Source organism: Chanos chanos, chromosome 6, assembly GCF_902362185.1.
Source record: "Chanos chanos chromosome 6, fChaCha1.1, whole genome shotgun sequence".
In the NCBI taxonomy this organism is placed as follows: domain Eukaryota; kingdom Metazoa; phylum Chordata; class Actinopteri; order Gonorynchiformes; family Chanidae; genus Chanos; species Chanos chanos.
The window spans coordinates 20666926-20694031 of NC_044500.1; the positions used below are offsets into that span (position 1 = coordinate 20666926).

A 27106-nucleotide genomic window follows, 5' to 3' on the forward strand; every position below is an offset into this window, starting at 1 on the left:
TGAAAGCTCTACGTGAGCACTTTGGACAAGAATATGGGCGCGGCATCCTTTTTTTGTTATACCAACATGTTAATTGCCCTGACGACAACTGTAGGCAGTGGCTCAGTCACGTTTAAGACATGTCTTTGCAGGAAAATCAGAGTATTCTTGTTGTGGCTAGGGTAGTTCAGGTGGTAGAAAAAATACGTGCAAAATGCTGAGAGAATACGATCTTCCACACCAACCGCATTGCAGACCTCAGTTCTATCCACTTTGACAGTTGCAGCCAGTCTCTGTTCACTGAAGACAAGTCTCCAGTCTGCTGTACCAGGCAACTGCACGGTGGGGTATGGTGTGGCTGGGTCTCCCTAAACAAAGAAACATTCAATGTGGATATCATTAAAATTAAGATGAGGGAACAAGTTCTCTAAGATGTTCTCTTATATGAAACATCCATGAAAATTACTTGCTTTATACATATATATCACATAAGATATCCTCCCTCAACCTTCAATATTAAGTCTGTCAAAACCCAACGCTCCCCTTCCCAGAATTCTAACGAACTCTTATTTTGATAGTAGTCTTGTGTATGTGTGTTTACTTCCTGGTTTGTTTCATTGACCCTTGCCCACTTGTCTCTTGTTAGCAAGTTAAGTCTTGTGTATTTAAACCTCTGTTTTTGCCCTGGTCTTTGCGAAGTCTTGTGCTCTCTTCTGGTAACATTACTGAACCATGTTGCAATTTTGACTATCCTGGTTTTTTGATTCTCTTGCCTGCTCGTTTGGATATCATCTCTTGGATTTTCTGTGAAATTGGATTTTCTTTGCCCCTGATTGACCTGGTTTTTGGATTTGTATATGTTTTTGGATCATCCTATTAAACTCTGCAACTAGAACGTATCATGATTGGTGATCTGTGACAAAGTCTTTCCAACTCAAATAAGCACTGAAATGGTAAGAGGCTCCTGATGAAGGGTAAACTTACCTCATTCAGTGAAATGTAGTTGTCAAGCTTCTCTCTGAAAATTGTTGGCAAAAGCACCAAAGCTGCTCGAAACTCTATGTCTTCCAAAACAACAATTAAAAAAGTGAGAGAAGAGGGGAAAATACAATCGATGAATTATGGCAAATAAGGTAAATCACAAAGCATCACAAAAGTATTTTGATTAGGTGTATATAGAGATAAAGCTTGAAACTTTCCTTTGGTGATGCTGAATGATTCCAGATTTAAAATAAAAACTTTTTAAATATCACACCATTTAACCATTCAAACACACATGCACCACTAGGAACTCCTGCAATGTCACATTACCTGCAGTGCTTGGAAAAATTTCCCCATGAAGCACATAATTTTCAGAGAAAACACACAAAATATGATAGGAGTCTACCATTAATATCGCTGTGATTAAATACCGTTTACTTCCTCTGAAGTTGCTTCGGCTCTTGCATCCAGGTACTGTTTCTCCAGACAGGATTGCCCTTGGATTGCTTTCAGCACAGAGGGTACCAGACTTTTGAACGACTTTCGGAAGCGTTGGTTTAAATCTGTGATTCTGAAGATCCGTCCCATTTCTTGATACAACTACAAATAAAAGAGTAAAATATAAGCCAATAAAGCGATAGCAGAACCAAAGTCCATATTTGTACTAACGATGCATCAGCCTGAATATATTCTAATCAGTGATCAGTGTAAAATAAAATCTTTATATTTTAAAACAGGGAAACCCGCTCCAAGCTCTTTTTTCACATACTGACTAATACGTTTCTTTCTGTGTAAAATGTCAGATATGTAATTACTAAAAATGTGTCCAAAAACACTTTTTGTCGTAAAGAGGACTGTGAGAGTGTTATTTTCAAGGGCATAATGTACAAAGCACCAAACTGTTTCAGACATAGCCCGGACTGTGTTTTCAGGAAGGGGTACTTGCAAGCCGCTTCAACAGCAGACATTCCTCCATGTAGTAGCTCACGTCTTCTCCAGAGAAATGTGCGCTTCATTTTCTCCATCCACAGTGGCACCATCTGGTCGAGTCCACTCATAATGCATTTGCAAAACTTTTACGTGGGCATCAACAGAGACAGCGTCTTCACCAAAAGGAACTTCCTCAGTTTCATGATACTGCCATATACAAGTGCGCGTACAAACCCACACACACACAAGATTGCAGACTGGTCAATGGGATGCTATGCTACCTGAAGTGCGACCATTGCAGCAGATACTGTTGCAACACTCTAGACATACCACTTCACATCTTGTTTCACAAGTTGATGTTGTCTGGCTTGGTGCCTGTTTGGACCTGCCCTTGCAATGACCAAATTTTGCATCGTTTAACCTCTTCTTCATCCACAAGTGGTGAACATTCCGTTTTGAACTTCCTTTTTAATTACATGTGCCAAGTATGCTATGCAAAACATAATGGTTATCAAAGATTACTTTACCTTGCATAGTTAGTGATGTTATGTTGCATTTCATTTAACTGATACCTCAGCTCCAGTGACTGAAATAGAGCATCGAGCATTATCAGGAATCACCAAAGCATGTCGAGAGCACTTCAGAGACTAAATACTTACATATCTATCCCCCCCAAATCCTTCAAGAAAGGGTATTTGGAAACAAGCGCCTTGGCAACCTTCACATAATCTTCACCTGAAGGATACCCGTCACAAACCATTCATTAATTTAGACACGGTTTAGACACAAAAGACATCTCGTGTTATTTTTCCACTGTTTAACCGTTGAGCACTTTTCACCATATCTACTTGAGACAGAGGCTTACTTTAAGAATACTTACATTGTATACTGAGCCATGGTCTCTTGAGGGACACAATTTTGGTGCGATAAAATCCAGTATTACGACATGGTTCTTTGTTGTCTAATTTTGTCTGGATGTTTTTGGGAAATTTCGGCACAATAAAAATGTCAGGGAATGACGCCAGTGGACTTTGAGCACAACTGTATAAAAACAGAAGAACCAAGTCTTACACCAGGTGTTACAAGAGAAACGTTCAGACACCTAAGTTATCCTATAATGTGGTGATTATAATGTTTAATATATGAATCTACCTTGGAAAAAAAGGTTCAGGTGTCAGCCATTATGATAAACTGCCTGAATCTTTCAACTCACCTCGACTCAGACACTGAAGCTAGAGCACTGTCACAAATGCCTGTCTTCAGCTGACAGATAATTCACTTGCTTCTTGAAGGGCCCCAAAAACAGTTGTGAAATCATGTGGTCTGTCAGTCCACCACGTTTCTCCATCCACCTCATATTCTGCAGAGGAAAAAATGAACATTTTTAAAAGAATAACTACTTCTGAGGATAGGTCGAAACAAAATTAGGAAATTCTAAGTGTATTTATGCAGTTAAACTACTATATATAACTAGAGATGCATTTCCGCCAGAACATGCAAGTGTGATTGCGCCACAGCATCAGTTTTTGATAGACGTTTCCTTGACTTTACATGGTTTGACTCGCTTCGCGGGGCAAAAGAGCATTAAATCCAACCACCTACTGCCGCTATATGCAAACACTCGTCACACCACTAGAGACCTAAAACCTTCGCCATTCATTTTCAATGGGAAAATAAGCGATTAAACACGGCAGTTTAAAAAAACGAGTGGGCCGGTCAGTTAGCTGTGTGTAAGCACACTACAAAGCATTAAGACTGACCCGTTACCGCTGCAATGGAAACGATTTGGTAAAAACTGCGGGAGTAGAAACGGTGACAAAAACGACAGGAATACAAAAAGAACAATATATACAGATATATAGAAAAGGTTATATGGAGAGAACATTCGCAGTATTAATTTCGTCGACGAAAACTGTGACGAAAAATGTTCGTCACAAACTTTTTTCTACAACAAAAACGAGACGATAACTAAATCAAAATGCACCTTTTAAAATGTCAACTGTGAGGAAATATATTACCATTTTCGTTGCTAAGGAGAAGATAACGTCATAGACAGACGAATGGACAAGCAATTTCACTACCACAGGCCTATATTTCTTCATCCAATTACATGCATGCACTCAATTTGCAAGATACGTACAGCCATATATTGCATGCTTATGATTGGTTGATACATACTGGTAGAGTTGCTCAGCCAATAACCCCCCCCCTCCTCTGGAAATCGAACTCGGCAACTCAAATCATGGCTACTCTCGGAAGAAAAAAATAGAACGAACTTGTGGACACATTTTAGCTATAAAATAACTGAAAATAAAACGCACTGAAAAGAATGTAGGTGCAAAATCAGTGGGTAAATACCACAAACTTCATTTGACGAAAACTTGTATGGTTTTCGTTGACTAAAAACTAGACTAAAACTAACAATGATCAAATGACTAAAATATGACAAAAATTAATATGTATTTTAGTCAAAAGACTAAATCAAAGTCACCTGCCAAAATTAACACTGATTCTACGTCTATATCATAACTAGTAAATAACTAAGTTAATCTTTTCTGAGCTAACGTTCGTTAGCTGGCTAAAGCACAAGATACTGGATGAAGCCATTAGCTTGCCAGCTCAGTCAGAACTATAGATGCATTTCCGCTAGAAAATGCGAATGTGTTTGAGCCGCAGCATAATCGAATCTTACCTGTAGAACAGGCCTACTCGATCTGTCTCCAGCTGAAGTGTAGTCACGGAGCAAAAGACCATTGAATCCAACTATCCACAGCCGCTGTGTGCAATCCGTCGTCGTAGCACTAAAGACCTAAAACTTTCCCCCATTCATTTTCAATGGGGAAAATAAGCGATTAAAACGGCAATTGAATAAAAATTGGTGGACCGACCAATTAGCTGTATAAGAAATAGTCGATGTGTGTCCAGCTGAGGTGTAGTCACGGAGCAAAAGACCTTGAATCCAACTAAAGACTGCCGCTTGTGCAATCCGTCGTCCTACCACTAGAGCTAAAACTTTCCCCATTCATTTTCAGTGGGAAAATAAGCGATTAAATGCGGCAATTAAGCGAATACAAACGAGTGGGCCGATCAATTAGCTGTATACAAGAACACTACTACGTTAAGTTACCTAGCATCAGCTAGCAAAGTTGACCGTTAGCGCGCTGACTAAGGTTATCTTTGTAACAATCATTCAGTTATTTTCAAGTAATAAATGTTATTTATTTAATCAGCTGGCTAACTCACCTCCTTTTCTTTCTTTTTTTTTCACCTCCAGTCCACTTTCACAAAGTTTACTGAGAAGTTCCTCGGTTGTCAAGGCGGGAAGGGACATCTCACATTCTTCTTTGCGTCTGCCTGACCGTTGCAGCTTGCTAAATTGCGCGCGAATAAGAATGACTACAGACCAGTGCCGCGAAACAAAGTCATAGATGGAGGAGTTCCTTCCATTATCCTTGACAGATGAGATGTAACACCAGAGATACTCCCTGTAAAGTCTTCGATAACACATAAAAATTCTGTAGCCTATTTGAACGATATCATGGACATTATAACCATATTTTGTATTTTTTCGCCTTCAAAACATTTTCTCAACGGCCTTTGTTTATCGTTACCTTGGAAACCAGAAGTCAAGTTGTCGATTAAAAAATGATTATTTGTATGATACACTTGTTTAACAAGAGTAAATGTGGAATTGTTTATTGTATAGATATAAGTTGTTAGTTGAACACAAATGACCCAGAGATGAAGCCAACATTTACAAATGTAAAGTGACTCTGCTTTCTGCACGAAGTGAACTCTAGGCCAATTTCACAACATTCTAGTCCAATTATAGGTGTTACTGTAGTTAGGTAGTAGGCCTAATAAAAGGCTAAGTAGGCTAAACATACACTACAAGTGCTTGGTTCATAGTTCATGGGTACACACGGGTACACAAATGTACCTTCCCAAATCTTGTACCTTGAAAGGTACAATATTGTATCACAAAGGTTCTGTCCTGTACCCTTCAAGATGGAACCACTTTGTACCTGATGGTTTGATATTTGTACCCCCGCGTACCTTTTTTCTGAGAGTGTGTGAATGGCCTAACCTGGGTTGCTGCGTCAAAATCGCCTAGGAACGCGAAATTTCGTTCACATTGTAACGACCATAGACGCAATGTAGACTACTAGTAAAAAAGGGAAACGCTATCGAAGACGTCTGTGAAACAGGACGAAGACGTCGCCTCGGACGGTAAATGTTAATGAAACACCAGACAGTAGTAACTAAATTCTTCTGAAAAACTAGATGCGTCTTTTGACACCGTCGTTCCTTGATGAGGTCGAGCTCGCACAGTTTAAGTATTTTAAGTGACTAATTTAATGCTTAATACGCTAATAGTGGGTGATCTGCAGTTTCATCGGCATAGCACATTTGTTATTTGCCAGCGTGAGCTCAATGCACCATACTTAAAAACTGGCCTGGATCTGTAAGAAAAATTATACCTGAATTTGATGATAAGTAGTCTCTCAGTGAAACTTGAATTTAGACTTTTACATATGCAGCAAAACACCTTTCAGAGATAAGGGGTTGCATGTTTACATGCTCTCTTTTTTCTTTTTTAAAGAGTTTTGTGTGAGAAGTAAATAAATGCTTGAAATAAAAATCACATAAATGGTCGTGCAATTTTTCACTGCACTTTTTCACTGCACTTTTTCACTGCACTGTGCAACATGACCATCTTAACAGTAGGATATTATTTTAGCATCATAGTGCAAAAATGCTCAAAAATCCTTAAAATTGATATGAGTTATTGTAGATTCTGGAGTATGATGATTACATTTTTGGTTTGGGCTTAGAGCTACATCTTGGACAGGGTTTTACACTGACCCATTCAAACACTGGTGATGTCTTACTTAAATCTATTGTCAAGTGAATAGTAATACTTTAATTTTGTTTTTAAACTTTATTTTAATTTCTTTAATTTCTGACAGTTTTGATATATGCACAGAAAAATACAAATAGACAAAGAAAGGAATAGCAGATGGAATAGACTACTACTTTTTGTAACAGGTACCTCAGTGATACCTGATTAAATGCAATGCAAGTTTCTAAAGTTAAGAGAGAGGTATTTATATTTTCAGTCTAGTTATTCTCTAGAAAATAGTCTGTTCAGAGCTATAGTAATATTATATGTTTATTAAACAGAAATAAATAAACTGATCAAATATACTACTATTTAATCAAATATCCGGAGTAAAGGGATTCAGTCAGATGTATAAATAAACAAGGCAATGGGTAACAATTAATCATACAACGTTATAGATTAACAACAGTTATAAACAAAATTCATCACACACAATATTCCCAATTCAAATTACGATTTCAATATCCAGAATAAATTAGGGTGATACTAATCAGTTTCTAATTAATTCAGTTCAAAAAGTCCAGCACACCCGAAGAAGAATAGGAGGAAATAGCAAAGTCTGAAGGGGAAAAGCTCTCCAACCTTGGAAAGAAAAATCGGAAGAGAGATCCCACCGCACTTGCTCAGCTGTTTCCAAGTTCACTTCAATGGATGCCGTCTAACGTTAGTACCCTGTCCTCTCGTCTAAGGACAGGGAACTCCGTCAAACTCCTTTGAAGTCACTTTCAAGTCTTATAGCATTTTTTATAGTTTATTTCTTTAATATCCTTTTACTTTATAACCTTTTGATGAACATATAGCCTCTTTTTTTAATTTGTAAGTTTTATGATTAATATTACTCAATGTTTGTAATTTCTCTAATAAATAATATAAAAAATAATATTTAAAAAATCCACAACGGCATAGCTCTAGCCTTAAAACCCAAACTTAAAAAGGTTAGGGGGCTAAGAAGTAGCCTGATGATTCACGTTGGCAGTGATGAAATGCCTTGTATGCATTCAGTCAATATAGGAAATATTATTAGTCTAATTACAAATACTCGGAGTCGGAGGTACTATAAATTGAGGAGTCGGAGTTTTATATAATAAGGTTTTATATACCGACTGCCCAACTTGCTTAACTGTGAATACGTAGAAAAGACTGCAAGTTTTTGCAATTAGGCGGCGCCGTCGTACCAACACATTACCTATGTACTGTATAAAGCTTTCATAGCACGAGTGTGCCTGCCCTCTGAGTGACGTCACACAATATGTAGGACTGGGCAGAGAAAGTGGCCTTGTTCCCATCAAAACTGTTACTCGAACTGCGGTTCTATGGCAATGGCTACTGCTTTTACCAAGACAGTACTATCACGCGATTTTGGGGAAGCATTAACAATATTCGTCCTATGTCTGATAATCCGACCGTTGAATGCTGTGTCTGAACCGGGCAAATGGATTGTAAAAGTGAACAGCGTAAGTCTTCCTGGCATGCGCGTATGATGTTACAAGCGGGCAGTGTGATATCTTGCTAAATGATGGGAATAATGTCATCCAGTACAGTGGCATCCTGTAATTATTAATAGAATAGGATAATGTAATTTCAGTGAAGAGAGCAATACGAGGCTACAATTTTTCTACGTTTATCAGCTAATGTTCGTTCTGCTACGTCCGCTAGCGTTTAGCTAGTTATTTACCTTTTACAACCGAACTATCCTAGCTGTATCTGTTACTCGCAGTTTGAACATAATGACAGCAAACACCGAACAATTGTCGATGTATATTTCCACATTTAATGATGTAACAATGTGTATTTGCAGAACGTGTTTACCAGTGAAACAGTATTTGCAATGTATAGAACTGCACTGTAAAGGTAGTGATATGTATTTCCTGGTCAGTAACTTGTCTTATAGAAAGAAATCAGGTGCATTGTATGTTCTCACTTCCTGAACATTTAGTTTGTCAGCCTGGACTCTGACACGTCACTTACAAACTTGGAAACGCATTAACTCATTTAAAATGATTTGTTTCGGTCTTTGTCTTGTCAAGCTTCGTGTGTATTTTATTGAATTGTTGATAGGTATTCAGACCCTGAAATGCCCTTATGCGGAAATGCTGTATTGACAACGTGGAATTTGCTCTCATTTTACAGAGAACCCCGACACCCATCTTTTTTGCAAAGACAATGTTTAATGCATCCACAGTTGAAATGAAATGTAAGTTGCAGTTGTAACCGTGACATGTTCATGATCAAATTCTCTTGCACTGTAATTTTGACTCTTGTGGCATATCCACACCATTTAGGGGATAAATTTGTGAATCATTTCCACATTTGAAAATGTTTTCTTAAAGTCACAGTTCATGAGAGTTCTTGAAAAATATTTCAGTGAGTTCATCGACTTGTGACCCTCCCGTAAACCTGAGTGTATCCTGGTATCTTCGGAGTTCTCGTTGCTATGACGAGGTGTTTGGTCTGACTGTGAGTTTTTTGTTTATTCACTAATAAGAAGGGTTTAACCTTTGAGTCCTTTTCTGTAAAGCAAATTGGCTTAATTGATACTAAAGAAGCACTAGACAGTTCATTCACTTGTGAGCACATATGTGTTAAAGCATACCAGTTTGTTCATATGTGTACTCAGCAAACTCCCTGAACAGTTTTTAACATGTGTTTTTGTGTGCTTCACTTTCATAAGTCTAAAGCTGCAGATGATTACTTTGGCTTGGAAAAGCAGAGTCGAGAGGGAGCCAAGGGTTACTATATTTTTCATCAGTACAAACCCATAGAGTGTAAAACACATATGACCCCTGATCAGGTATGTGAAACCCCCTAATCCAGTCTTCCTGCTGTTCTAAGACTGTGTTTAGCCCAGACAGTGCCAGTGTAAGATTGCCTATTATGTAAATATGAAACATAAGACTGTTTGGTACTCATCAGTTTCTCACTGAAGTTGTTGTTTAGATGTTTTTTGAAGAGTACAGTAGATGAAATGTGCATTGGCATAATATGTTGTGATTTAATAAAGAAGCAGTGAATGTTTTCTTTCCACACTACTACCTCAGTTTGTTGATATGTTTGTCTGGACTGTTGTTGTCTGATATTTACTGCCTGCTGACTGTTTTCATGTTGTAGTTCACGGTATCAGAGCCTCTGGCACCGAATCCTCTGAAGCCGTTTAAAGACAGACAGGTAAGCTAACTCTTCACCACCGGAGAATTTATAGCACTGAGATGTCCGTGGATGGAGAAGCTGAGATTTCCTAGGTACGATGAGAATGCTGAAGTAATGAGCTAATCCCTTACTTTGTTTTGTCTTAGGAACCTGCTAACACTCAAGGGAGGAGAAGAAGAGAAACAGAAAAGGCAGGAAAGCCACAGAAAACAGTATAAACAGAATACACTATTGCAATGTGTTTTAAATGTTTGTAAAAACTTATGAACTGTAGTGTAAGGAATGGTGTGGTAATGACAATATTGTTTACTGTAACTCCTTGGTACATTAACTATACATTTTACAATTTTACACTCCACAGTATCTAGTTCAGTTATTAACCTCAAGTTCAGAGCTGCACAGCTGAATAACTGCAAATCATTGTTGCTGATTGAACGCAGGGGAAAGTTTACTACGTGCTGCCGAAATGCGCTGTTAATTAATTGTCTCTTTTAGGCAGTGAAGGCTGGCGAACAAAAAGATCAGGGCAAGGGGGCAATGAATCAGATGAATGCAGCATCTCACGGCCCGGTGAGCAGGACCTGTGGAATGTCTGGGCTTTTCTTTTTTTGTTTATTTATTTATTCATTTTAAAGGGCCCTGATTCACACAGTAAAGTCACTGACTTGTGTCTGTCTGTGTAGAGATTGTATGAAGTGGCCAGGACATGGGAAGATGCTCCGTACATGTTCATGGTGCAGATCAAGGAGACTGATGGGCAGAAGAATTCAGACTCAAAGTGGGAGATTGAGTGTAAGATGTCTGACGATGTTTTGTAATATCAGAACCAAATTTGAGTGGAGCTAAGGTTTCTTCTTATATCTGACACAACCGGTTCATCTGCGGCCAGGCCACTGAAACTTTCAAGGCCCTGAATGTGAAATAACCAGATGAACAATGTTGTACTTTTATTTATTTATATGTTTATTTATTTATTTGTTTGTTCATTTTATTTTACAGTGGAGGTCTGTATGCCAGGCCCTCATGACTACATCTCTGCCTCAGAGTGGCCTTTGATGATAGTAAGCCACGAATTTCATTTCTGTTGTTTTCTGAAATTCAACTGCACGGGTTGGTATGTCTTTCAGTAGTAGTGTTACAGTGTAAGATGCCTAAAAGACCAATCAGCACCTAACAGAGCTTGTTCTCCAACTGTAGTGACCGGGAAAAACATGTTGTTGGCTCTTAGCAATAACAGTGCCTGAACCTGTTTTTCCACAGACTTTTGTAGTATGTTTGCACCTGTACAAATTTCTGACGCTGTTTCAGTTCTGTAATCATAACCAAGTATTCACAGTTTTCTCTAGCGCTGCGTGTCACGTCTGCCGCTCTCTGTATTGTGACACATCTGTGCTCGATATGGGACATATTTGCACTATATCTGTGACATATCTGTGACATGTCTGTTGTCTTTACCGTAGTTCTACATGGTCATGTGTATCATCTACGTCCTGCTGGGCGTGCTTTGGCTGGGCCTCTCGGCCTGTTACTGGAGGGACCTGCTGCGGATCCAGTTCTGGATCGGTGGCGTCATCTTCCTGGGAATGCTGGAAAAGGCTGTTTATTACGCTGAGTTCCAGAGCATACGTTATGATGGCCTCTCAGGTGACACGTGCTAGAAGTTTGTTGGCTTGTCTAGGCCAGGCATACGTGGCACTTCTGGTTTATTCAGTCTTCTGGGAAGGTTTTGTTGACAGAGTGAGGGCGAGACTGTAGCACACATGGCAGTCAGGGGAGTAGTGGAGGTAAAGATAGACATGAATGATAATTAGTATTCTGTGGTCTGCATATAAACCTGTACCTGGCATACGGATATGTCTACATTGTTGAAAGAGGATCAAACTTTTGCAAAATTGACTTTTGGCCAAGTGGTTTGTGTCATCCTCAAAACCAAACCACAAAAACATTTGACAAGCTCTCAAACATTGATCAAACAAATCTAAAATGTTTGCAGGATTTGTGTTGCTGAAAAACAAGCATTGGAAATAGCATTACAGACTGTGAGTGTCTGACAACAAATATGTAAACCTTTGATATATTTAAGAAGATTTGGTGACTCGGGGTTGAAACGACGCTGAACTCCAGAATCAAGTGTAGATCCTTCACCATTAATATATTGCTATTGGTAACCCTGGTCTGTCTTGCATTTGTACTGTGAACTGAGGAACATTAGAGTGGTTTTGGTTTCGCGTTGTGCTGTGTTTGGCAGTGAGTGTTAAGACTTTAAGACTCTGTCTTTTGCCATGCAGTGCAAGGTGCGGTGGTGTTTGCTGAAGTTCTGTCGGCCGTGAAGAGGACACTGGCACGGGTCCTGGTCATCATCGCCAGCCTGGGCTATGGCATCGTCAAGTGAGTTGTCTTCAGCTTTTACTCCTGCTATAGCAATGCACACCACACAAATGAACTCTAATGTACATTTACTGTTACTATAGACTTACATACACCGTACACATGAACTCTAATGTACATTTACTGTTACTATAGACTTACATACACCACACAAATGAACTCTAATGTACATTTACTGTTACTATAGACTTACATACACCACACAAATGAACTCTAATGTACATTTACTGTTACTATAGACTTACATACACCACACAAATGAACTCTAATGAAATCCTGTTCAGATTTGAGATACACGTCTCCTTGTTTGGACAAACTTCTTAAGGGAAGGGTGTACTGCTATCCAGTCCCAGGCACAAATTAAACGTATGGCAATTTTGAATAAAAAAGGCTACCCTACACCAAGCCCCCTACCAAGTCTGTCTGTCTGTCTTTCTTTCTGTCTTTCTGTCTGTCTGTCTAGAATGCAGATAGATCTATCTATCTGTCTGTCTATCTACATTTTTAATCTGTCCAGGGATTACAGATGAAAAGTAGCCCTGTTTAACTTTGACACATTTTTACAGACATGAAAACCAGACATGCTGATTAATGTGCGCTGTCTTTGCAAATAAATGGAACAGTAAACAACTGTTTTTTAAGGACCTGGAAAAAACGTGGTTTTTAAGGCATCATGTTAACGCGATGCTGTCATGTCATAGGCCCAGACTCGGGGCATTGCTACACAGAGTGGTGGGAGTTGGTCTGCTCTATCTCATCTTCTCCATTGTGGAAGGAGTCCTGCGTGTTAATTCTGTAAGTCTTATGCACCAAAACAAACCATTTATTCCTCCCTCTCTCTCTCTCTCATACAGAAACACACACACACACACACAGACTCTTTTTCTCACCCTCTCTCTCTCTTTCTCTCTCTCTCCCCCATCTCTCTTTCTCTTTTTCTCTCTGTCTCTCTGTCTGTCTCTCTCTCTGTGTCACAAAAACAAATAATCCGGACAGTGTCCCTGTTCACCATCAGACAAGAGCTTTTAGAACCCAAGCTTCCTCTGTGCTTCTGATTCTCTCTTGTTTTGACCCTACAGCGTCAACACAAGGCCATCTCTGCCATGCTCTAGACTGAACACACAAACCCATCTCTGCCATGCCCCAGACTGAACACACAAAGCCATCTCTGCCATGCCCCAGACTGAACACACAAAGCCATCTCTGCCATGCTCTAGACTGAACACTCAAGGCCATCTCTGCCATGCTCTAGACTGAACACTCAAAGCCATCTCTGCCATGCTCTAGACTGAACACTCAAAGCCATCTCTGCCATGCTCTAGACTGAACACTCAAAGCCATCTCTGCCATGCCCCAGACTGAACACACAAAGCCATCTCTGCCATGCTCTAGACTGAACACACAAAGCCATCTCTGCCATGCTCTAGACTGAACACTCAAAGCCATCTCTGCCATGCTCTAGACTGAACACTCAAAGCCATCTCTGCCATGCCCCAGACTGAACACACAAAGCCATCTCTGCCATGCTCTAGACTGAACACTCAAAGCCATCTCTGCCATGCTCTAGACTGAACACTCAAAGCCATCTCTGCCATGCCCCAGGCTGAACACACAAAGCCATCTCTGCCATGCCCCAGACTGAACACACAAAGCCATCTCTGCCATGCCCCAGACTGAACACACAAAGCCATCTCTGCCATGCCCCAGACTGAACACACAAAGCCATCTCTGCCATGCTCTAGACTGAACACTCAAAGCCATCTCTGCCATGCTCTAGACTGAACACTCAAAGCCATCTCTGCCATGCCCCAGACTGAACACACAAAGCCATCTCTGCCATGCCCCAGACTGAACACACAAAGCCATCTCTGCCATGCCCCAGACTGAACACACAAAGCCATCTCTGCCATGCCCCAGACTGAACACACAAAGCCATCTCTGCCATGCCCCAGACTGAACGCACAAAGCCATCTCTGCCATGCTCTAGACTGAACACTCAAAGCCATCTCTGCCATGCTCTAGACTGAACACTCAAAGCCATCTCTGCCATGCCCCAGGCTGAACACACAAAGCCATCTCTGCCATGCCCCAGGCTGAACACACAAAGCCATCTCTGCCATGCCCCAGACTGAACACACAAAGCCATCTCTGCCATGCTCTAGACTGAACACTCAAAGCCATCTCTGCCATGCTCTAGACTGAACACTCAAAGCCATCTCTGCCATGCCCCAGGCTGAACACTCAAAGCCATCTCTGCCATGCTCTAGACTGAACACACAAAGCCATCTCTGCCATGCCCCAGGCTGAACACACAAAGCCATCTCTGCCATGCCCCAGACTGAACGCACAAAGCCATCTCTGCCATGCCCCAGGCTGAACACACAAAGCCATCTCTGCCATGCTCTAGACTGAACACACAAAGCCATCTCTGCCATGCTCTAGACTGAACACTCAAAGCCATCTCTGCCATGCCCCAGACTGAACGCACAAAGCCATCTCTGCCATGCTCTAGACTGAACACTCAAAGCCATCTCTGCCATGCTCTAGACTGAACACTCAAAGCCATCTCTGCCATGCCCCAGGCTGAACACACAAAGCCATCTCTGCCATGCCCCAGGCTGAACACACAAAGCCATCTCTGCCATGCTCTAGACTGAACACTCAAAGCCATCTCTGCCATGCTCTAGACTGAACACTCAAAGCCATCTCTGCCATGCCCCAGGCTGAACACACAAAGCCATCTCTGCCATGCCCCAGACTGAACGCACAAAGCCATCTCTGCCATGCCCCAGGCTGAACACACAAAGCCATCTCTGCCATGCTCTAGACTGAACACACAAAGCCATCTCTGCCATGCTCTAGACTGAACACTCAAAGCCATCTCTGCCATGCCCCAGGCTGAACACTCAAAGCCATCTCTGCCATGCTCTAGACTGAACACTCAAAGCCATCTCTGCCATGCTCTAGACTGAACACACAAAGCCATCTCTGCCATGCCCCAGGCTGAACACACAAAGCCATCTCTGCCATGCCCCAGACTGAACGCACAAAGCCATCTCTGCCATGCCCCAGGCTGAACACACAAAGCCATCTCTGCCATGCTCTAGACTGAACACACAAAGCCATCTCTGCCATGCTCTAGACTGAACACTCAAAGCCATCTCTGCCATGCTCTAGACTGAACACTCAAAGCCATCTCTGCCATGCCCCAGGCTGAACACTCAAAGCCATCTCTGCCATGCTCTAGACTGAACACACAAAGCCATCTCTGCCATGCCCCAGGCTGAACACACAAAGCCATCTCTGCCATGCCCCAGACTGAACACACAAAGCCATCTCTGCCATGCTCTAGACTGAACACACAAAGCCATCTCTGCCATGCTCTAGACTGAACACTCAAAGCCATCTCTGCCATGCCCCAGGCTGAACACACAAGGCCATCTCTGCCATGCCCCAGGCTGAACACACAAAGCCATCTCTGCCATGCCCCAGACTGAACACACAAAGCCATCTCTGCCATGCTCTAGACTGAACACACATTGCCATTTAGGTTTCTTCTGTAAGAATCCCTCCTGGAGGCACAATAGTATGTCATATTGTCATGAAATGTTGTGTGTGACATAAACAGGCTTCATACTATGCAGTGAAGAGAGTAATCTCACATAAAAGTATCAACCCTTTCCCAACAGAGGAGAATATCATCTTGCTCGTTGGTCTAACACACGTGAAACAGTGAAACATGGTCAGTGATGTACCTCTGTCTCACTGGAATGAGAAGATGACAGTGCAGATATTAGACAAATATCAGATATTTTACTTACGAACTTTATCTAGCCTCCCAGAAGTAGCTGTGAGGAGATGTGTGTGTGTGTGTGTGTGTGTGTCAAATTGCTATGGTACCAGCTGAATTCACTAACAGCCTCTGTGTGTGTATCTCTGACAGGAGCAGGGGGGGTTAGGCAGACTGCTGTGTGACTTTGTCCTGGCTGTCACTGACTCTTGTATTGTGTGGTGGATATCCTTTAACCAGTCACTCGCTCACTCAGGGCACCAGAATGCCAGTATGGGTTATCCAAGTCTCACCAACTACACACTCACACTCACACTCACACTCACACTGCACAACACCTGAACAGTGATATGTCAAATTTCCCCTCATTTGAACTTTCGTCTGACTTCTTTTTTATTGTGTCTTGACTAGGATTGGCTTCATCCATTTCTCATTTACTCCTGCTGTTTTGTCTTGCGGCACCTTTGTGTAGTCAGTTTCTCTGTTTCTGACTGACAGCTGTAGTAGTATAGTAGTAACTACACTGCTGATTATAAATTATAAGGTGTTATTTGGCTAATGCATGACGGATAGAAGGAAGGGTTACACGTTGAAAAGTTGAAGTGTTTATTGGCAGTCAGTCAATGGCCAATGCAGAGATGAGAAGGTGGACAAACCTTTCAATGTTTCTATTGGGTTTTTTTTGTTTGTTTGTTTTGTAATATCTGCATATCCCTTGCTAGTACTGCCTGTTTCCATCTTTAGGCTTGTGCAGTTTCCTCTTTTTTCGATTTGCCTTTCCATAGCATGTGGATAAGCTTATTCTGGAGCACTGGCCTGTTTGGGTTTGAGTTTGAATGGTGGTTTAGTACTCTGTGTGTGTGTGTGTGTTTGGGATGGTGCAGGGTGCTATGCCCCTTCTTTCCTTCTCTTTATTCCCCTTTTCTTTCTGTTCCTCTCTGTGTCTCGACCAGGCTGAAGATGACCTGGTGTTGCTGGCTGCCATTCCCTTGGCCGTTCTCGACTCTGCCCTCTGCTGGTGGATATCCTGCATTGCAATGTTCTCTTCTCTTTCTCCCCCTTTCTTCCTCCTACTCTCTCTCTCTCTCTCTCTCTCTCTCTATCTCTTTCTCTCTCTATTTCTTTTGGTCTCTCCCTTTCTTTCTCTCGGTCTCGCCCTTGGTATCAGTCTCTCTCTCTCCCTCACTCTGTGTCTTTCTCTCTATGGCTGTGCAGGTCTTCCCTTTTCTTTCTTTTTGTCTCTGCTTGTCCTCACTATTTGCCCAGAATTCTGTCGATGGAAAATTTTAGTAGGCTTGACCTTCATCAGTTATCCCTTCGACACCCATAGACCCACTGAGCAGGAAGCTACAGGGTGGGATGGGTAATGATCCTGTTTTAGCCTTTTAGCTTCTTCTGAATTCAGAAAGATTTCAATTACATTGAGTGAGGTCCGTTAAGTATCTAACAGATGTCTTCACTGCTTACCTAATAAGCAGTGAGCCCCCAGAAGACGCTGCTTCAGCCTCAGGACTGCATTTCAGTTTCAGCTCCACCTCACCTTCACACAGACCTTCAAACAGAAAATGAGATCTAGGCGTTTTGCAGTGAAATAAGCAATGGCAGTTTTCACTCTGAGTCTGGCACGTGAAATGCTTAAAGACACCTGCCACTGCAAAAACCTCCCCCTTTGTGTCAAGCGCTGTGGAATAAACTGGGAATAAACCAACTGCTACAAGGGATTGTAGTAATTGGTAATTTAATCAGGGGAAGACTTGGTTGGAAATGTCTGTTTTATTTTTTGTTTTTATTTTATTTTTAAAACTCTTGAATGATGAGACGTTCCTTAACAGCCAGTCACATCTTTGTCAGCCTTGCTCAAACAATGAAGCTTCTGCGTCTGAGAAGAAATGTGGTCAAGCTCTCCCTCTACCGCCACTTCACTAACACACTCATATTCGCCGTCATAGGTGAGCGATCCGGAACGATCTGGAGCATGTCATCATTCCCACTGACTACTTAATGAACAGCTGCCAGTCAGTGATTAAGCACTTCTTCTCTTTCTCTCTCCCTCTTGCCGGATTGTACTATTTTTCTTCTGTGTTCCAGCCTCCGTCGTTTTCATCATCTGGACGACGAAGACCTTCAAACTGTCCCAGTGCCAGTCAGTGAGTAGAGTTTAAAACGTTAGATTTTCACAGAGGAGAATTCTGGGTAAGGCTGAGATGGGCAGAAGACAGAGTCTGTCAGACCTGGGGGGCCATGTAAGGAAACGTGTGATAGGACAGTGAAGTTTAATTAAAATTAACAACTGTTACCCAGCTCAAATGGGATGTTTAATGGTGGTGTTTTTACTTCAGCTGACTGTATTTTACTGAAACTTTCAGTACTAAATCATTTCAGGGCTGTATAGCTGTCAAGGATCTTCTTGGCTCGAGTGTAACTCCATAACTGATTATAAAAGGGACTCAGCTTGTGAAAGACTGTTTACTGTTATTCTCAGCCATTACAAATATCTTCTCTTGTGTCTTCTTCTTCTTCATCATCCCTCTGTCATTTTCTTTCTTTCTTTCTTACAGGACTGGAGGGAACTGTGGATAGACGACGCTTTCTGGCGTTTCCTTTTCTCCCTCATCCTGCTGGTCATCATGTTTCTGTGGAGACCATCAGCCAATAACCAGAGGTCAGAGACACTAACACTCAGCGTTTAGGCTACTGCTGTTGTCCTCGGAAATGTCTGTTTTATTTTTTGTTTTTATTTTATTTTTAAAACTCTTGAATGATGAGACGTTCCTTAACAGCCAGTCACATCTTTGTCAGCCTTGCTCAAACAATGAAGCTTCTGCGTCTGAGACGGACATCGGTGTAGGAAAACTGGAACTGAAAACAGTTGTAGACACTGTGAGACACTGTCTAGCCTCTGTATGTATATTTGTGAGCTAGGTCAAGGCATTGTCCATAACCAGGTTATCGCCAGACAAAGGACATCTGTATGCCTCTTGTTTTGAATTGAATTCTTGGCCTGGTATGGGATCCATTGGTGGTGGCGATAAGATCCTCTCCTGTCCTTCCAAATTCAGGTATGCCTTCAGCCCACTGGTCGATGAGCTGAGTGAGGAGGAAGAGGCGGAGAAACTGATGAACGAAGCCTTCGGTAAGACTCCACATGCTGGCCCTCTCCTTCCCACAGATGCCCAGTTTCTTACTTTATACTGAGTAAAGTTTTGAAGCTTTTACTTAAACAAGTGAGACCAAGCAATGAGCTAACAGTGCTTCTCCACGGTGCTCTTTTTCACTGGACCTCATTCCATGCAGTTTACTGTTTGCTAAAGTGAGTGGTAGCAGGAAGTGTACTTGGAGGCACCTGGAGCCCTATTGAACCTGTTATCAGATCACAAAGAAGCACAAAGCCCATCGTGGAAGAATAGCAATAAAAAACAGACTCCAGTTTTAAGAAGTGATTCCTAGCATTCACACTGGAGTGAATTTTTGAATCGTGACCTAAATGTTCGTTTCTCATCCATCCACAGAGGGTGTGAAGATGAGAGGGGTGAAATCGGAAACCAATGGGAGTGCCAAGCCAAACAAAGTGGTAAGATGCTTCCTGCATTTACAGCACATTCAACAGGAACAAAAGCTCTGTTCAGCACCTGGCCCTAAGGACATGAGTGTAGTTTTAAGCCATATGAGCTTTAAGAACCATGAGACAACTCCACAAATGTCTGGAATCTTGTTAATATGGTGAAAGATTCAAAACACCAACCTGTTGTACCTTTGTTTTAGTGTAAGATTAACATGTTAATGTGGACTTTAAAAAAAAATAGATAGGGTCATTGTAATTGAAATATTAGTTTTCAAAGGCTAAGACATTTTGTTACACTAAGTTAAACAAGATTCTTTTACTTGCACTGAACTGGCCAAGCAGTGAGAGGTTAGGAATTCTGATTTAAACATGAATAAAAATATTAGATTTTGATCAGGATTTAAAATAAACGCAAGAGAAGACAAACTGACAGTGTTTAGAGGAGACTAGGCTACCTCTTGAAATCCTGTTTTGGATTTGCACTGAGTTGGCAGAACAGTGGGTATTTGGGGTGGGGGTGGGGGGTTCACAGAGGGACATGGTCTGACCAATCTATTCTATGTGCTCTGTTTAGGATGAAGACCTTAAATGGGTGGAGGAGAATATTCCCTCCTCGATGGCCGATGTGTAAGCCCAGATTTATTTGGATATTAATTCAGTCATGCTAATGACATGCTTATTACATAAAATGATTAATATTACTGTCACTATTGCTGCTACTACTACCGTTAAGAATAGTAATAATAATGGTTCATAACATTAGCAGTTATTACTGTGTCAACACTGATGATTACCGTTACTGTTATTATTGTTATCGGTGTTACTGAGTGATAGAGTTATTGTTTCTGGTGTGTAATTTATGTCTATGTCGGCAATACATTACGTAGTGAACCATGTATTGTAAACCTCCCAGTCAATAAACTCTGTCTGTCTTTCTTTGTCTGTCAGTGCACTACCCCCCCTGTTGGACTCTGATGAGGTAAGACATCTCCTAACTCTCCTGAGCTTGTTGTACCATGTCTGTCCAGCAGTGGGTGCTGTTTGAGTTCATGGAGTGCAGTCACGTCACAGTGTTTATCCTCTCCGGCCCCGTTGTTTTTCCTCTGTTACAAACAATGGGAGTGCAGGAGCCTTGGGTGCAGGGGGGTGGGGGGGCTTTGGTCTGGCTTAAACAAACACCCTAAATCTTGCCTCATCGCATGTATTTATTTATTTTTATGTCTCTTATGAGAGAAAATCGGAAATCATAAGTCTACAGAATATGCACACAGATAATGGTTCTGAAAGGCTGATACAAACGCATGTTACGTGGAGAGTCCCTTTCTGTACTTCCCACCACTGATCAAGTCACATCTTATATCTCCACTGGCCTCGCAAAGGATTGTTGTACATGTCATGAAATGTCATATTTCATTACATGTCAATTGTGATGTCACTGACATGTCAGATGTGATGTTATACACGTTACTAAATGTGTTTATTTCCATGTGGCACCAGGTTGGTAATTATCTCTTTGGTAATTATTGTTTCATTTACAGGAGACCATGACGACAAAATTTGAGATGTCCAAAATGGAGTAGGAGACTGTGTCTGTATGTATTGTAAATAATGTGTGTTTATGTTTATGAACACTTGTTTTACCCTTTGAACACAAGCTTTATACGTGACATCTGTAAATAGAGTGGGAATAATGCAATGAGAGACAAAAGGACATCTTTGATTTGTATTCCATTGTCTGTCCGTATTTATATTTTCACTGGATATGGTTTCAATTGCCCTTTGCCTACAGACTGTATGATGCCTTTTGACTGTTGTTTACATTTACCTGAAACACAAAATGTGATTAAAAAAACCCTCTACAGTACGGAACACTGACTTTTCATCCGCAAGTCTGTCTGACAGTACGTTTACCTTGGGGGGGGGGGGGGGGGTGTTGGAGGAAATGCCAGTCTCTCTCCATCTCGCTCTCACATCCTTACTCCCTCACAGACAGTCCCTACCTCAGCCTTTGATTAATGTGGTCAGTGGTATCATGTCCCATTACACAGATTACTCAACAGACTTTACCCTAAAGCCAGTTTAAAGCTGTGGGCAGGACGGCCCATAAGGCACAGCACGATTAGAGCGTGTCGCTACGTTTGGCTATGCTGCTTATCAGTGCTTAGTTCATGGACATTGATCAATACCTGTACAATCTGTGTTACACTCAAAATCCTCTCAGATCTGCCCCAGTTTACATATTTCTAACATCAGCTAAATAATGTCAGGAGAATATAGTGTGTTTATGTTGTCTGCTCTCACTGTCTTTATCGATGAATGCAAAAGTTTTTTCGTAGGGCTGGGGCCAGACTATATCGTAAAACATTATTAAGCCTTAGAGGCTCAAACAGTTTTCGGCTGTCAATATGTATTGATCTCCACCAAACCTGGGTTTGTTTTGTCCTACATGGAAAAACTATTTATAAATTATATGCCAATACACCAGCAGTTATTGTCTACCCGTTGCATCCCAGTTAGATCTGGAGATTAGCCTGCCCACCCCACCCCATCCAGTCTATCTCTGAACTCATCAACTACAATTAAAAACCAAGACCTTACAGGAAATAGGGTTGGAGTAATAGAAATTTTTAATATTCGGTGTAATTCCATTTGGGGGAGGGGGGGTGAGAGAAAACAGAGTTCATGCTTTTGAACAAAGTCTGAGATAAAAAGAAAAAATGCCTCTAATTTCAGTACAATTTCCACTAATAAATGCAAACTCAGTAAAACCCAATATTCCAAATAAAGTTGCACCATTAAGTGTTTTCTTTCATTTTGAATGAACTGAGCCCTGTGTTTAATTTAGTGCCAGTCTTTGACATCCAATTAAATATGTATTTGTCTTATGGCCTACCATTCAGTGAAATTAATGTGTGTACATGTAAGATAACCTCAGATGATGTCTTTAGTTTGTCAGTTTTCAAGCTGAATTCTGTTTCCTGTAACTCCAATTTTCAAGTTAAATTCAGTTTCCTGTAACTCCAATTCAGTGGCAGTTCTGCATCAGCGCCCATGTTAACTCCAAATTACAAGAACTGAGTTGAATTAACCATCAATTCTCAGTTCAGCTCAGATTTCACCTCAACTCTGCTTGGCATATAAACCACATGGAAGGGTGTCTAAGTACATGTTACGAGGCATACTCGTAAGCTGTCATTTCCATGCTAATTACATAATCCCTGAGAATTAGAGTGAATAAAAAGGAACGCCCTGCTGGTCACTGACGATGCCACTTTGTTCACATCAGCAGAACAGCGGTTCCACTCTCTGTTCCAATAAATAGATCATTTTTACAATCAGACATAGCAAAATCACTATGAACCATTTCTGTCTATGAGACCCCCAATATGGGCCAGCGTCTCTCATTATGTAATGTTTACAGTTACGGTCTTACATAAGAGGAGCTCACGTTTACAGTTTTTAACTTCTTAAAAAAGATTTCCTTTTTTTGTCACATTAACAAATAAAAATATTTCTGCATTTCCCTGAAATAAGCAGACATGCTGTGACCATAATCTCCAAAACAACATAATGTTAGTCTCTTGTCTTTCATGATCTACAAACAAAGGGCTTTGTTCACACTCTGCCACTGAACATAAGAAAGCCAAAAGACTTAACATTTTATAGTGGTTTATTCATGTACACAAGATAACAGTCTAAAAACATAAACACATAGCTTAGAACACATTCTGTATTGAATCCACAAGGGGGGGGCAGTCTTCAGGGCAGTTACCTCTGAATGTGTCTGTACCACACTGAAATATCCAGTCAAAGGAAAACTACAAACAATGGCAATTAATTATAAAACTAACAGTCTTTATGATCGCAGCATATGTGATCATTGAGATTAACAATTGAAAGGAATGTAATTTTTTTCTTTTTTTTTTTTGACAATATAAAATTTCACTAGAAGACAAGCAAAACATTTACAGTAATGGAATGGTAGCAAGGACTGCACTGACTCATGATTCTGAATTATTGCTTTTCGAGTAATTTTTTTTTTCAGCTATATGGATTGCATCTCTCACCATGGTGACTCATGACGTAAACATGTGATTACTCCATTTTTTGGGGAGAGTGGGGGAGGGGACAAAAGCTCCTCGCTGAACGAATCCCATGCAGATCTAATCCTCTTTGTGTGGCGTCACACGTTTCCCGCCTTTTTTTCTGGTGAATGATAACAGAAGAGATTAAATATATTACGATATATATTTAAAAATAACATTCATTTTTAAATGTTTTACAGCTATATATTTATACACACTGCAGAGACAGTTAATAGGGCTGGTATTGTAAAGGTATTGTCTGCCTTGAGGTGAGAACTATTAAAAGAAAAAGAGCAGTACACAGTACATACCACCACCAAACACTAGACAAGGGCAAATCACAATATCTCAGATTAGCTTCTCCCAGACATACGGCCTTCTTACTTGAAGATATTCTCTATGAAACTCACAGCTTTGTGAGACCATCAGCATAATCTGAAACCTAATGTACCCTGATCAAACAAAATGCTTCTATAAATGTCTTCATCTGAACATTTTTGGGGGGAGTAACTTTGACACAAAGAATCTGCACTGCCGTACGTTATCTAAAGACAATAACGGTAGAGGACACTTTGAAAAGCCATCAGAACTTGACTAGCACTGAACAAATTTATAGGGGCTTTGGAATAGGGCCAATGAGTAACTTCACAAATTTCCTTAGATTCCCATATACACAGATACAGACCACACTTGGAAAGAAGCACCTATGACCAGCAAATAAGGGAGCCCTGCTGTAACTGCTCAGTGACAGTAACTGATGTCAATTTCTGGGTAACTGCCATTTCTGGTTGACTGAGAGCATGTCAGGCTATTGTCCAAAATGTCCGTCTCCTTGGCTAACTGCTCAGTAGCTGCAGACACCACCGTTTGGACGATGGAGGCCGCTGCCTCGTAGAACATCCTCTTCCGAGCCTCCTCTTTGTCATCTGGCTCAGCGCTGGATTTCCATGAGCCAGAATGGGGTCCTCCATTTTGTGGAGGCCCGCTCCCCTTGGTCTCTAACTCACAGCTAGCACCTATTTCTAAATTAGATTCTGCCATGTCATTTTCCAACTGTTGGAGGTCACTGGAGTCAGTTTCTGCTTCACACTCACCACTTTGGGCAACTGTATTTCCAGTGCTGCACTTTCCATCTTGGTTCATGATCTTCCCATCTGTGGCGTTGCTTGAACAGGTTTTCCCACTAGAGTTGATGTTCTCCTGGTTGGGCTCCTCTCCGGCTCCCTCTTTCTTGGAAGGCATCTCATGATTGTGCGCTGTGGTGTCCTCTGACACAGCATCTGAGCAACCGTTCTCACCATTAGCCTTTGGTTCAGCTGCTGGCTCCACCAGGCCTCCTCCGCCCGATGCTGGATCTGCCACATGAGGCGTGTCAGACTGCTGACCAGATGGTATGCTTGCAAGGGGCTTCTCCTCTCCATTAGAGCCCTTTTCACTGGCAGCCACCTGAGCTCCGTTGTTGCTGTCACTCGGAGCGGCAGCCTGGCCCTCTGGTGCACCCTGTGGGAGGTCTGCTGCCCCAGCTGTGTCAGTGGGGCCATCCATGGGGTCATCTTTGGCGTCCCCTTCGCCTGTGTCATCGTCCTCTTTTTGTGCGGCTGCGCCCTCCCCCATGTCCATGCTGGAGCTCTTCCCCTTGCGCAGTATGAAGTTCTTTAGCGACACAGCACGGTTGAAGTGTGTCCTTTTCGCCTTGGCTGTCTTGCCCGAGTCTTTACCCGCCTGTGGCTCATCAGTCTGCTCTTGCTCGCCTGTCGGTTCCTCGTCTCCACCACCGGCATCTGTTGCCTTCTTAGACTTGGGAATCACTCTCTTTTTGAATGAGGTCCAGATCTCATTTGCGTGCTGGTCTACAGATTTTCCACGCTGTGAGGCTGCGGTCGCTCCTTTCTCCTCCTCTCCCTCTGCAGCGCTCTTATCCTGTGTCTCTCCTTCATCTACAGCCTTTGACTCTTCAGACACAGTGGTGGCCCCCTGGTCCTCCTCTGCAGCCCTCTCTTCTTTCAGATTATCGGTTGAGTCTTTGTCACTGCCCTTTGGTTTATGGATTCCAATGACAGAGGAATCTCTCTTCAGTCCCTGGAATGTCCAAGACCGCTTCAGTTTCCACCTTTTCTGCCCGCCCTGTTCTGACTTAGCCGAAGTGTCCAGAATCGCAGTATCCCCAGGTGCCTCTGTACTGGCACCCTCTCCACCCTCTGCTTCCTTGGACTCTTCTGTGCTTTTCTTGTGACTTTTTTGCGCCATAAGCTTTTTGAAGGAATGCCAGCGTTTCATGTGTTTCACTGTCTGAGAAGCTGACTTGTCTGGTTCATCTGCTGCCTGGGGGTCCTCGATTTGGTCCACCACAACAGTGCTTGCGTCAGCATCCTGCAGTCTGTCCAGGGATTTTGAGCGAACCTTGCTATGTTTTCTGACCTCGCCTGTACCATCCTTTTTCTCTGTGCTTCTGTGTGAGAAAATCCTTGCAACAGGCTTGCGGATGAAGTCTTTAACACTTGATTTCTCCCCTTGCTTTGGCTTAGCACCAGGTTCTTTTTTCTCCTCCTCATCATCAGGTGCTTTCTCTTTAGCCTGACCTTCGGTTGTAGCCTCGGTGGTATCTGCTGACTCACTGGTTGCCTGGTCGTTAGGACTCACAGCCTCACCCTGATCAGGTTGGTTTAAAGTTGCTGTTTTCTCTTGCTCATCCCCTACAGCATCTTCAGCCCCTGTGCTCTGTTCTTTCTTCTTCTTCCCACCCATCACCTTTCCAAGACCACTTTTGTTCAAAAAGGAGTCCCATATTTTCTCTGAGGCGGGCTTAGCTTTGCTGTCAGCTGGCTGCTCCGCACTCTGTGGTGCCTCTGTGGTAGTTTGTGCCTCCTCAGCTGGAGCTGTTGCTATCTCTACATTTGTAGGTTCTGCCTCGGCTTTAGTGTCTACAGTGTCCCCTTGGACAGGCTCTGTACTAGCCTCTGTTGCTGCCATATCCGTAAAAAAGAATGCACTCTCTGATTTCCCTCTTGCTTCAGCTCTCAAGCTTATTTCCTTTTTTCTGTTCTAATCTGAGTTCATTGATAACAGACCAAAGCGTCTGATAAGATTCCCATCCAGTTTTCCTTAAGGAATGAGGATATCTGCATCATATTCCGTACTGAGAAGAAGGGCCCACAAATCTAGAGAAAGAGAAGTGAGAGGGCACAACAAATGTAAATCATTCACACAGACCAATCCTTTAAACTGGTGTATGGTTCAATTATTCAACACAGTATGTCTGAAATGACGTCACCACGAAGCGTAAATAAATTCTAGATGAATTCCAGTCTATGTTCTCTTTGTTGAGTGAACACAGAGAATGG

At 41.9% G+C, this 27106-nt stretch overlaps 2 protein-coding genes across 2 annotated transcripts; one reads left to right on the forward strand and one right to left on the reverse strand.

Annotated features, from left to right (window-relative positions):
* The first annotated feature begins 8082 nt into the window (after positions 1–8082).
* On the forward strand, positions 8083–21511 carry zgc:162698 (Transmembrane protein 87A-like). The gene is made up of 21 exons (XM_030777048.1): positions 8083–8247; positions 8924–8987; positions 9159–9250; positions 9465–9584; positions 9902–9958; positions 10087–10152; positions 10436–10510; positions 10624–10732; positions 10940–11001; positions 11401–11584; positions 12229–12328; positions 13030–13123; positions 17072–17140; positions 17959–18067; positions 18207–18265; positions 18677–18780; positions 19178–19251; positions 19628–19689; positions 20255–20307; positions 20629–20659; positions 21219–21511. Exons 1-21 carry the CDS (start codon positions 8107–8109, stop codon positions 21258–21260), a joined length of 1767 nt encoding a protein of 588 aa, XP_030632908.1. The 5' UTR covers positions 8083–8106; the 3' UTR covers positions 21261–21511.
* On the reverse strand, positions 17234–26735 carry LOC115814279 (uncharacterized). Its single transcript, XM_030777050.1, has 2 exons — positions 26052–26735; positions 17234–17269 (listed from the first exon to the last, which is right to left on the reverse strand). Exons 1-2 carry the CDS (start codon positions 26733–26735, stop codon positions 17234–17236), a joined length of 720 nt encoding a protein of 239 aa, XP_030632910.1.
* Between the last annotated feature and the right edge of the window lie 371 nt (positions 26736–27106).

Bases quoted from the DNA above. Each gene is read 5' to 3' on its own strand.
- LOC115814279 (XM_030777050.1), bottom strand. From the start codon at position 26,735: ATGGCAGCAACAGAGGCTAGTACAGAGCCTGTCCAAGGGGACACTGTA. The intron at 17,270-26,051 runs GTGAAACACATG...ACCAAGGGCGAG, and splicing joins ACAAGTCAGCTTCTCAGACA to ACCGAGAGAAAGAAAGGGAG.
- zgc:162698 (XM_030777048.1), top strand. From the start codon at position 8,107: ATGGCAATGGCTACTGCTTTTACCAAGACAGTACTATCACGCGATTTT. The intron at 13,124-17,071 runs GTAAGTCTTATG...TGTCTCGACCAG, and splicing joins GAGTCCTGCGTGTTAATTCT to GCTGAAGATGACCTGGTGTT. The intron at 19,252-19,627 runs GTAAGACTCCAC...ATCCATCCACAG, and splicing joins ACTGATGAACGAAGCCTTCG to AGGGTGTGAAGATGAGAGGG.